The sequence below is a fragment of the Pteropus vampyrus genome, unplaced genomic scaffold (assembly GCF_000151845.1).
Source record: "Pteropus vampyrus isolate Shadow unplaced genomic scaffold, Pvam_2.0 Scaffold2, whole genome shotgun sequence".
NCBI lineage: Eukaryota > Metazoa > Chordata > Mammalia > Chiroptera > Pteropodidae > Pteropus > Pteropus vampyrus.
In genome coordinates, this window is record NW_011888783.1 from 23,418,560 (window position 1) to 23,430,991 (window position 12,432).

The 12,432-nt window shown below is 33.1% G+C and overlaps 1 protein-coding gene across 2 annotated transcripts in view; it reads left to right on the forward strand.

Annotated features, from left to right (window-relative positions):
- Positions 1-12,432, forward strand: part of GRB14 (growth factor receptor bound protein 14) — a 113,134-nt gene that overhangs the window by 83,898 nt on the left and 16,804 nt on the right. For both annotated transcript variants that reach the window (XM_011358389.2, XM_011358395.2), the window contains 3 exons: positions 3,790-3,911; positions 5,755-5,829; positions 8,661-8,798. In XM_011358389.2, the coding sequence (XP_011356691.1) occupies positions 3,790-3,911; positions 5,755-5,829; positions 8,661-8,798 (335 nt within the window). The remainder of the gene's footprint in view (positions 1-3,789; positions 3,912-5,754; positions 5,830-8,660; positions 8,799-12,432) is intronic.

Genomic DNA, 12,432 nt, shown 5'->3' on the forward strand with positions numbered 1-12,432 from the left:
AGTGAAATCACATGGGTCTTTACTTTTTCTATGTGACTTATTTCACTTAGCATGATATTCTCAGGATCCATCCATGTTGTTGCAAATGGCAATATTTCATCTATTCTTATGGCTATGTAGTATTCCATTGTATATATGTATTACATCTTCTTTATCCAGTCATCTTTCAAAGAACACTTTGAAAGTGTTGGCCACCGCGAATAATGCTGCTGTGAACATAAGGGTACATATATCCTTGTGAATAAATGTTTTCAAATTTATGGGGTAGATACCTAAAAGAGGGATTACTGAGTCATAGGGTAGTTCTATTATTAATTTTTTGAGGTACCTCCATACTGTTTTCCATAGTGGCTATACAAATTTGCATTTCCACCAGCAGTATATGAGGGTTCCTTTTTACCCACAACCTCTCCAACACTTGTTACTACTTGTCTTATTGATAATAGCCATTCGAACAGGTGTGAGGTTCTATCTCATTGTGATTTTGATTTTCCTAATAGGTAGTGAAGTTGAGCACCTTTTCATATGTCTGTTGCTCATTTGTAGTCTTCTTGGGAGAAGTGTCTGTTCAAGTCCTCTGCCCATTTTTAATTGGATTGTTTTTGTGTGTGTGTGTGCTGAGTTGTATGAGTTCTTTATATATTTTGGGTATTATCCCCTTATTGGAGGTGTTGTTTGTAAATATCTTCTCCCATTCAGTTGGTTGCCTTTTTGTTTTGTTGACAGTTTCTTTTGCTATGCAGAAGCTTTTGGTTTGATATAGTTCCATTCATTTATTTTTGCTTTTACTTCTCTTGCCTTTGAGGTCAAATTCATAAAATTCTATCTAAGATCAAGGTTCATAAGTTTAGTACTTATACTTTCTTCTATGCAGTTTGTTGTTTCAGGTCTTATATTTAGATCTTTCATCTATTTAGAGTTAATTATGGTGTACAGTGACAGATAACAGTCTAGTTTTATTCTATTGCATGTGGCTTTCCAATTTTCCTAGTACCACTTATTGAAGAGGCTTTCTTTTCTCCATTGTATGTTTTTGGCTTCTTTGTCAAAAATTATTTGCTCATATATATATGGGTTTATTTATTTGAGAGAATTGAGAACAATTCTCTTCCATTGGTCTGTGTGTCTGTTTTTCTGCCAATACCATGCTGTTTTTATTATTGTTACTTTGTAATATAATTTGAAGTCAGGGAGTGTAATACCTCTAGCTTTGTTCTTTTTTTCTCAGCATTGCTTTAGCTATTCAGGGTATTTTGTAGTTCTCTACAACTGATGATTTTTTTTCTGTTACTTTAGAACGTGACATTAGGTTTTGATGGGGAGTGCATTAAATCTGTATATTGCTTTGGGTAACATGACCATTTTAACTATGTTGATTCTTCCAATCCACGAACACAGAATATCTTCCCATTTCTTTGTGTCTCCTTCAATTTTTTTAAATAATGTCTTGTAGTTTTCAGTGCATAGATCCTTCACATCCTTTGTTAAGTTTATATTCCTAGGTATTTTATTCTTTTTATTGCAGTTGCAAAAGGAATTGTTGCTTTTTTTTTCATTTCTTTTTTGAAGCTTCATTGTTAGTATATAGGAATGCAATGGATTTTTGTACATTGATTTTGTATCCTGCAACTTTACTGTATTTGTTCATTGTTTCTAATAGTCTTTTTATTTTTTAATAGAGTCTTTAGGTTTTTCTATATAAAGAATTATATTGTCTGCAAAAAGTGAGTTTGACTTCTTCGTTCCCAATTTGGATGTCTTTTATTTTTCTCTTGCTTGATTGCTCTGGCTAGGACTTTCAGTTTTATTCTTTTTTAAGGTAAATATTCCATTGTATGTCTGTACTACATTTTGTTTATCCACTCATTTGTTGATGGACAGTAGGATGTTTCCACCTTTTGACTGTTATGAATGATGCAACTATGAATACTGGTGTAAAAATATATGTTCCAGGCCCTGCATTTACTTTGTTTGGTTATGTATCCAGAAGTAGAGTTGCTGGTGTTGTTTAATATTTTGAGGAACTTCCATATGACTTTGGTTTTAGTAAAACTGTATTTGAGGTGGTGGAAAGTCTAGCAGTTAGGACTGGCATATGAGTGAAAGCAACTGTTGCCAGAGATTTTACTTCAAGGAACTTGAAAGACACGATGACTGAAGAGGAGAACATGAATTAATTTAGAGGAAAAGAAGGAAAAGAATTGAGCCAAGGACTGCATCTTAGGAGGAAGAAGGAGCTATAGGACCTAGTTGATGAAACAGAGAAAGAGCTGTTGGAGTTAGGAACAGAACCTGAGTGTTGATACCCACTTAGCTCAAACTCATCCATGTTCACTGAGCATTCTTAGGAGAACTTCCTTTCAGATGAATAAGCTTCTATTTAAGTATGAATTACTTTCAAGTGTTCATGTGTTATAGGTCACAGATCACTACTGAGTGTTGAATTTCTGAGAGACAGAGACTTTTCAAAAAGGTTCTAGAAGCACCTAAAAAAAAGCAGAAGATTTCTAAATTCCTTATTTGGCTGTTTTGTGTTAGTAATTTCACAGTTACTTTTCTTTAACTTTTTGTTGCAGTGTGACATACCTTAGAAAAGTGAATAAACCATATGTGGACAACTTGATGAATTCTCATATGTTGCACATACCTGAGTATCCAACACCCAGATCAACAGAATATTTTTCACACCCAGTGGTTCCCTTTTTGTCTCCGCTCACTCACGCACTATCCCCATTATTGTGATTTCTAATACCACAGGTTTATTATACTTGCGTTGAACCTTTTATAAGTGGACATGTAGCGTGTAGTCTTTATGTACAACTTTTTTCATTTAATACTATGTTTGAGAAATTTATTCATACATTTGCATGTTGTTGTAGTATATATTCCACCATGTGCTTTTACACAATTAACTTATTCATTCTTAAGTTGATAAACATTTTGGTAGTTTCCAGTTTGCGGCTATTATGAATAGTACTGCTATGAATGTCACAATTTCTTATTAAAGAGGTATTTTACTTGTTATGTTCACCTCTTTAAAGATGTCATTGATTATTTCATATAAGTGCTTTTCCTCCTAAATGCCTTTCCACTCTACCTAATTACTTTTGTAATACAAAACATTATTTGCCTAAACATTAGTTTTGAAAGTATAAAGTATAAAGTTCCACAAGAAATTAGGTTTCTTAATAAATTGTATGTACTTGCATTAACATTTTCCTTTTAAAGCATTTATTTTAATTTTACTCAACTATCCAGATTATGTGTCTTAAGTGCATGTTGAACCTGCCAAAATTTCTTATCTCTTCATGGGCTGAATTGTTCATCCTTTTAATTTTGGCACAGATTTTAATTTTGGCAACAGGATGAACTGAAGAAAAAGAAAAGCTTCAATATTCTTGATGCAGATTTGTTATCAAACTTAATAATTTACATAGCAATAAAAGATTGAGAGATTGAGAATTAGCAAAAAGTACATTGTGATATTTGATATTATTTTTCTCTTTAGGTTAGTCTGCTTTTATATAAAAATCAACATTACTAATTTAAAATAAATGAAAATTTTATCAATCTGGCTATTTCAGAATTGAGTTGAAATTTGCTATGTTTATTAAAGATACATACATACATAATATATTTGATATAGTTGTATGGAGATATATATGTCCATATATATATATTTGTCTACCTACCTGTCTGTCTGTCTTTTCATCCATCCATCCATCCATCCATCCATCCATCCATCCATCCATCCATCCATGTACATACTCACTGGAGCATTCTTTACAGAAAGAATAATAGAAGACCATGAACTGGTGGTTGAAGTGCTATCTAATTGGGGAATGGAAGAAGAAAATAAGCTATACTTTAGAAAAAATTATGCCAAATATGAATTCTTTAAAAACCCAATGGTAAGTGAAATCCCCATTAATAGTTATGGAAAATAAATGAAATAGTTAAATTCATTTTATGTGAAGAAGAGTTACTATAAATAAAATACAATTCCTTATTTTATAAATTGTAGGTAAAAATTCTGGTTCTGTACAATTATAGTCTCATTTCTTCTTACTCTAACAGTGATTAGTTGACATCATCACAGAAATTCAGATACACAGTTTTGGGAAACTACTGCTGCTTTTTTTTTTTTTAATAAAAAAAAACTATACATTTGATTTGGTGAATTAATTATTAGATATCCTCAAGCAGGTTCCAAAATATTATAGACTAACACTTTTGAAAGATTTAAGATATTTAAATAAGAAAATTTCTAAAGTAAAAACAGATTGATGATTGTTGGGTATATTTTCATTTATCCAGAAATTAAAGATTGACATGAATCTTGCTGTTCCAAATTATTTTGTTTTCAGTGCAATAATTACTGAGCTAAGTAGAAATGAGATAAAGACCAGTGCATTATCTAGTAATTACTACTTTCATTGTAGTTCTCCTTAAAAGAAAATAAATGTATGTCACCTTCTAATGAAGACTAGAGATCTGGAGAAGTCAGAATAGCCTCTGGGCTCATTATTTTAAATTGTTTTTGTCTTTGTAGCTGTAGCATATTTTTATACTGTTTTAGATAATTGGATTGAAATGATCCTTTATGAAAAATATATGATACTCACCATAATAGGATATTTTCAAATCCTTAAAGACTTCTTATATTCTCTTTTATTTGAACCTATTAGTAGAAATGTAATTGATGATCTTTGACAAAGAAAATAAGAGTCCTAATAAAAATTAAATAGAATTAGAATTTGAAGGAGAACTGTTTTCTTGTTGTGAATCTTTATTAAAAGCAAGAATTTAAAAGTCATAGTTAAAGACACATATTTAGTGCTTGATTTTGGTTTTGTCTTTTTTTTTTTTTTTTTTAAACAAGGCAGTACATTCATATTATAGTCCTTGAGAAGTGGTTCTCAAATGGGGGTCGATTTGACAATATCTGGTGACATTTTTTATTGTCATAACTGGATTAGGGAGAGCTGTTAGTGAGGAAGGCCAGGAATACTGCTAAACATCCTACAATGCAGAGGACAGCCCCCCACAATACAGTATTATTAGACCAAATGTTAATAGAATTACTGTTGAAAAACCCTGTCCTAGAGGAAATATAGTAGAATATATTTTCCCAAACTTGTCTGATCATAAAAATTACCTGAGGGAGGAGGAGAGTGCTTGTTACAAACATAGCTCCAGGACCTACCTGGACCTACTGAATCAGATACTTCAGGAATGAAGCCTAGGAATTCCTTTTTTCAGACAATTCCTTTTTGCTGCCCATGAATTGTATAGCTAAACAACTTTGGAAAAACAGTAGGTGGAATGGACTAGAGTTTTAGCTCCCTGGTCCTAGTTTAAGTCCTGGCTCCTATACACTGTGGGCTGTGACCTTGAGTATACTCTTGACTTTATAAAATTGTGGTGAGTCTTTTAGTACCTGCTAAAGTGGTTGCAGGACTTTGGGAAGAGATATGGGAGCAAGCATACTGTCAACCTGAGGGCATTGTTTTGTTACTTACATGGATCTCTCTGCATTAGCATCATTAGCATGCTACTCTTTGAGCCCTACTCCTAGCGTTTCATTAAAATACCTAAAGGTAGAGTCCAGGGACTGGCATTTTTTAAAAACATTTTGGATAGATTTTCAACAGACTGATTTAAAGAACTTTCGTTTCAGATTACTGTAATGGTCATAATTGAATCTTTCCTAGCATGAATTTTGGGATAATGTAACCTCTATCTTTTTGTCAGTATTTTTTTCCAGAGCACATGGTGTCTTTTGCAACTGAAACCAATGGTGAAATATCCCCTACACAGATTTTGCAGGTAAAATATATTTTCATTAAAGTATGTAAGTAATAACATAATAAAGGGAAACTTTAAGGTTGATACTTATAAATGCCCAGATTTTGAAATGTTATGCCTTGAATGATTAAGTTTTGCTGGAGGTAAAACCAAACAGAAAAGAATAGGAAAGAAAAGAAAAGAGCAAAATCTGGATAAAGAATTCCCTAAATTAATAAGGCCCTCTAGCAATATGATTATTCCCAGTTTTGGCCAATTGTCAAAAGATTTTAAACGTTTAAAAAATGTGTATCAAGAAAGGAAACTCACAGAGTTTTGCTCTGTGATGGGTTTAAAGTTAGTCTTTTGAAAAATCAAAATTCCCAGTAAATTGTAGACATTTTACTAACATATATTTAGTATTAACTTTTATAATAAATGCTTTCAGTCTTGTGATAAAATATTTAGCAATTAAATGAAAGGAGAAAAAGATATAGAATATATCTATTTCATATACTAACATTTGTAATAGCTATGATAGCAATACTTGAGTAGAATTGTAAAATATCTTAGCTGAATTAAGAGTACCGGTTATTTAATTAAAAATCTCCTTAGTTTGCATTTATTGGGCTCATTTCTTCCAAACTGGAAGTAGCGTTAGGTGATCATATTCCAAGTCATTTTCATTGCAGTAAAAGAATTTTAGTTATTTTGCTTTATTTTTTGATAGATTAGTAGATTTTACATCAGAAGCTCTATAGTTGTTACCTTTATATATCTTTATAATGTTGGGCAGTATCTTTATAATGGTTGCTGTTTGATCTAAGTCCTAGGCATCGCCAAACTAACTCAATATTCTTTGATCTTTAATGAAGAAACCTTTTAATATTTTCTTTTTAAAAATACTTTCAATATGGATATTACTTTACATATGTTGGTATATAAATATATTGGTAAATATATTGAGTATCACAGATTTGTTTTCTGTGGGCTTTTTAGTAGGTTATATTTCATTTTTGTACTTCAGAATTTTTTAATAAATATGATTATCTCAAGAGATTTTTTAAAAAGCTATTTATATGGTACTGGGTTTTCAGAGATATCCCATCAGCATATTAGGGTAAATAACAGCAGCCGTGCCCAGCACCCCAGCTCTAGGCCTTCTCATTGCTTCTCCACTAGAGTATGACAGGGTGCTGGGTTGGAGTTTTTCTTCTGCCTCCTTTTCGATTCTTCTATAATAGTTATATTACTTTAGTTATATTACTTTAATATTAAATTATAATAGAAAGAAAGCCATAGCTTTGGAATCAGATAGTCCTGCATGTGCCCCTGACCTCTTTTTTCCATTGAGGCAATGTTTCCAGTTTTTAAAATGTTTCTTCTTTTTCTAGTATGACCTGTATGACTCCCTTTTTAAAATTTAATTGGTTTGGTTTAATAACTTGGAAAGCACTCAAACTAAAAAACCTTCTTGCCTGTTTTGCATGTCAATTAATTAATATCGGTGGCTCATTAAGTTAAAATTGTTTTTAGTAATTTACTTAAAAAACCATAAATATCCGCTATGAGCATTTCCCTGAATAGCCTTTTAAAATATGTTGCATTGTTTTAGCTAATAATTTCTTTTACTTTCAGTTTTTCCATTTTGCGTTTGTTTATTCATAGGGATTTATATTTTCTTCTTTTAATGAGATGCTAATGCATTTTCACTGTCTTATTAAGGATGCTTAGCACAGCTACTCAAAATTATTTCTTTTCATTCTTGTTTTTCTGACCAACACATGTCTCAGTTAATTATTATTGTGTAACAAACTATTCTGAACCATAATAACTTAAGTACTTGCTCATATTTTGCCTGCAATTTTGTGAGTCAAGAATTTGGGAAGGGTTTAGCTGGGTGGGTCATCTCCGAGACACAGTGACTCACAGAGAGACTGAAGAACCCCTTATAAGATGGCTGTTCAACTCACAAAGGGACTGAAGAACCCCTTATAAGTTGGATTTTCATTACACGTGCCTGGTACTCCGTGGCCTATCTGTCTCTCCATGTGGTTTCTCAGCCTCCAAGGCTTTCCTAGTTACACTGGGCTTCTCATCACATAGCTATCTCAGGGTATTCATATTTCTTATGTGACAGCTAGCTTCCAAGAGTTAAGATGTAGAAGCCATCAGGCTAGTTAAGGACTGTAATTTTAGAAGTGGCTAACTGTCACTTCTGCCATATTCTATTGGTGAAAGCAGCCACAGCCTTGGCCAGATTCAAGTGGGGTGGAGAAACAGACTCCACCTCTTTTCCATTCGGGGCCAAGATTGCTTTGCAGAAGAAGACATGGGGCTGAAGGTTTTGTTGTAATTCTCTCTGGAAAACACAACTTGCCATACCTACTCATAACTGAGAACCATAGTATACAAAGAAGAGATTGTTTGCTTTACTCTTATCAAGGAGGGTGAACGTGGCTTCAATCTCTTATTAATTTTTAGGATTGTGGTCTTATACCATATGAAGCTGAGGTTGGTGGGTTCTCAGGGAAAATCATAGAAAAGGATGAAAAATATCAGGACTTTGTAGATGAAACTCAGCATTTCAGATGGACGTTCAAATAGCTTATAATTTTGGTGTTTGACTCAGTACTGATGACTTAGAATGTATATTTTGTGAAAGTATTTTCATTTGGAATTTGCCTCATGTTACCAAAAAAACTGATTTATTTTCTGTTGTATACCTATTGTCATTTTTGTAGTGGTATATATAAGTGATATTAACACTGTTAGCTTTTACATGTTCGTATTTGAAATCTTAACATGATTAGTATAAGGCTATAATCTAATTGATTCAAAAACAGTATGAGAGTGTCTGATTTTTCTTCCAGATATTTCTGAGTTCAAACACATATCCTGAAATCCATGGCTTCTTACATGCAAAAGAACAGGGAAAGAAGTCCTGGAAAAAGATTTACTTCCTTCTAAGAAGATCTGGTTTATATTTTTCTACTAAAGGGACATCAAAGGTAATGGAAAATATCAACGATGTGTTATGAGTCATAAATAAGTTGTAAGTTAAAATGAGTTTTACTTTCTTTTACTTATTACCTTTATTGATCTCAGGAGTTGGTAATTTTCTTTTTTGGACTCCAAAGATTTGCCATAATCTGTTGAAAAACTAACTATTCAGCTTTATTTCCCACTAGTTCGAAATACATTCCTTGTTGGAATCTAGATGTCCTTATTTCAGTACCACATACTCTGCTCATCTCTTCACTCTGAATTCACCTTTCTTTTTAAGCTAGGGTACAAATTTTGAGGCCTAATATAATTCACAGTTTTTCTTTTTACCCCAGGTCATACTACTGATCTTGCTCACTTCTGAACATCTATTGATGTTGATGCCGTTAGTAATACTTAGCCAAGTCCAATTGCTCTTCCATTCCTTCGTGTATGTTAGTTTTGTCTCTTTAGCTAGATTGTAAATTCCTAGAAGAAGTCATGTTGTGACTGGGCTGGATATGTTTATTTGCGTGTTTGTGTATGTATATCTATGTATACAGTTACATAGAAGTACATGTGCAGGTGTCTATACACCCGTACATAATCACTTATGCATGTAATTCCCACAGTGCTCAGCACTATGCATCCTGTGTTTCTTTGTAGTCTGGTTGATGTAGACTATGCCATATGGTCTGTGTTTTATAAGTGTTGACATTTTATGCAATGCATTGATACCTTTCAAGTAAAACTACTTTTGAGAATTTTCAAGAGGGGTTATTTTAACTCTATTTTCATGCATCTGTTGTCAGTGACAGCATTGTTGATTCTTTATGGGTAATTTGTCGTTTTTCTCTGGTTGTTTTTCAAATATTATTATAATCATTGTTGTTTGGTAATTTCCCTGGCATATTTCTAGTAGATTCAAAATATCCTGCTAAAACTTGTTGCTTCTCAACATATGCCTTCAAACTTTAAATTCCTAGTTTTCTTTTATGCTGGAAATGTTCATCCATTATTTATTTCTCATTCTCATTATTTGATCCTTTAAATTTTCAAGAGGATCAGCTGTCTTGGCTAGTTATGTGCCCCTTTGCTTGTGGCTGCCTAACTCCAGTCTCTACCTCTGTTTTCACATAGCCTTCTCATTAATCTCTGTGTATCTCTTATATGGACATGTCATTGAGTTTAGGTCCTAACTGCATAATCTAAAATGATCTCATCTTGAAATTGTTAATTACATCTGCAAAGACCCCTTTTCCAAATCATGTCATAGTCACAGTTTCTCGGGGGTAAGGACATGGATATATCTTTTGGGGGACTATCATTCAACTCACTGTAGGAAGCAAGTGAAAAATTTTGAGCAAGAAAGTGAAATGATCAAGTTATAAGATTAGTATGGCAATAATGAGCTAAAAATATCAAGTGGAGGGAGGGAGAGAGAGAAAAAGAGTGAGGAGGGAACAAGCGAGGCAGGGAGTGCGGGAGAGGGAAGTGGAGAGATGCAGGGGGAGATGAGAAGCATAGGTGATAATTAGATGATGATAATTAGATGATAATTTCAGTAATGCAGAGTGGAGGTGATGGGATCTAACCTGGGATGAGCAATAGAGGGAGAAGAAAGTGATGGATGTCAGATTAAATGGCAAAGGGCCAGGTTTTGTTGATTGATATGTGAGAAGAGGAAAGCATTTAAAAATGTTCTTGGAAGGAAGGAAGGAAGGAAGGAAGGAAGGAAGGAAGGAAGGAAGGAAGGAAGGAAGGAAGGAAGGAAGGAAGGAAGGAAGGAAGGAAGGAAGGAAGGAAGGAAGGAAGGAAGGAAGGAAGAAGAAAATGATTTACTAGAATAAACAGGAATAGAAGATTTGCTAGAAGATCATTATTTTAGAAGTAAGATACTAATGATCTTAGTTCTACATATATTGGGTTGAGAGTGAAGCATCTAAATAGAAATGCCTGGAACACAGTTAATGATGGGGACAGGTATTTGGGTGGTTGTCCTAAAGGACCTAACAGAAGCTGCAAAGGAATAATATTTGACTCTTTTCCATATTTTCCCCAACTTGCATAGTTTCCACCTTTCCCTTGTATATAGTTTTCTTCGTGGCTGTTTATGCATGTGTGCACAAATGTGTATGTGTATGTTTTTTTGTTTTTGTTTTTTGATTTGTAAGTGGTTGAATGCTTCTGAAATGGGGCTTTACTCATTTAGTAACCCATCCTCTTACAGAAATCTTTTACTTTAAGTATATATTATTTGACGGCTAGTATTTTATCATATAGATGCATTTAACTAATTATTCATGAACATTTAATGTAGTTTTCAAATTTTTATATCATATTGTTTTATATCATATTGAAGAATTACTCATTTTTGTACTTAAGGTTTTAGGCTTTTTTGTGACCACTTTAATGAGCTTCATTTTTTCCCAATGTTCCTAGTATATGAAGTTACATATAAGGTGTTTTTTTGAGCAAATGTGTTCTGGATCATCTTTTTGCTTTTGAAATGAGAGAAAAGTAACTTCTAAATTCAGTAATCATGTTTATCTTACTGTTTTTTCAGTGATTCTTCACTGGAGAATATGATATTGTCTCTTTAGTTCCTAAATTCTTACTTCTTCAACAGGTTTCTTATTAAAATCAACTGCCCGTTCTATTTTACTTCTCCCTCCACCCATTATACAACACAACTCTTTTTTCTTCTACTAGATCCATGCTTTTATCTATACAATGGTCATCTCTTTGGCTAGGCAAGATTCTAAGCATCAAATCTCCATTCAGTCCAGACCTTACATCTTTTCAAAACAGGGTCTTATTTTGCTGTACATCAGTACATAATATTCTTTTTTATTTTTTAGCCTGTATCTAATGAGCTCATGTTCAATAGTTTATACATGAAAATGATTTTAACTTTCCCTCAAAAAGAAATTTGAGATATTAGGTAACCTCAAGAATTATGACCTATACAAGTTATGTAGGTTATCTAATGTCTAATATTGACATTTCTACCTGACAAGGAGACCATTTCCTGTTTTTTTAATATTTTTTTTTGTTGTTTTGTTTTGTTTAGTTTTGTTTTCCTCTGAGAAGGGTCTCAATTTATTTTACTTTCTAAAGGTGTAGGCTGCATGGAAATTAGATAACCATTGCTGCAAGCCTTGAAGATTTGGCTGTGACTTACATTTACAGAGAGACGTCTAAGTACCCTCTTCTCCAGCTACCCCCTAATGTAAACATATGTTTGCATAACTATTGCTAAACATACCAACTTGTAGCCTTATAGACTTATAGTGTCATAAGCCTCGATATGTCTGCAGTAATAAATCTAAGAGCAATCAAGAGAGAAAACATCATGCCTCTGTGGCCTTCCAGTGTTTCTTGAGCCACTTTTTCCTGAAATTCAAATGACTCAGTTACATTGACTTCTACAATATTAGTGGACATGGTTGGTTTTATTCCATCTTGATAGAAATAAGATATTTTTAGTAGCAAATCACTTTCTATCAAGGAATGAAGTTTTAAAGGCCATGCCAAAAAGAGTATCTTTCTCCTTCTTCCTCCCTTATTCTATGGGCCCTAGCCTGGGTCTTTTTTAGCAATTTTGTTTTCTGTCTTATTCTTTCATGGAGTTGAGAACTATATTTAATCATTACATCA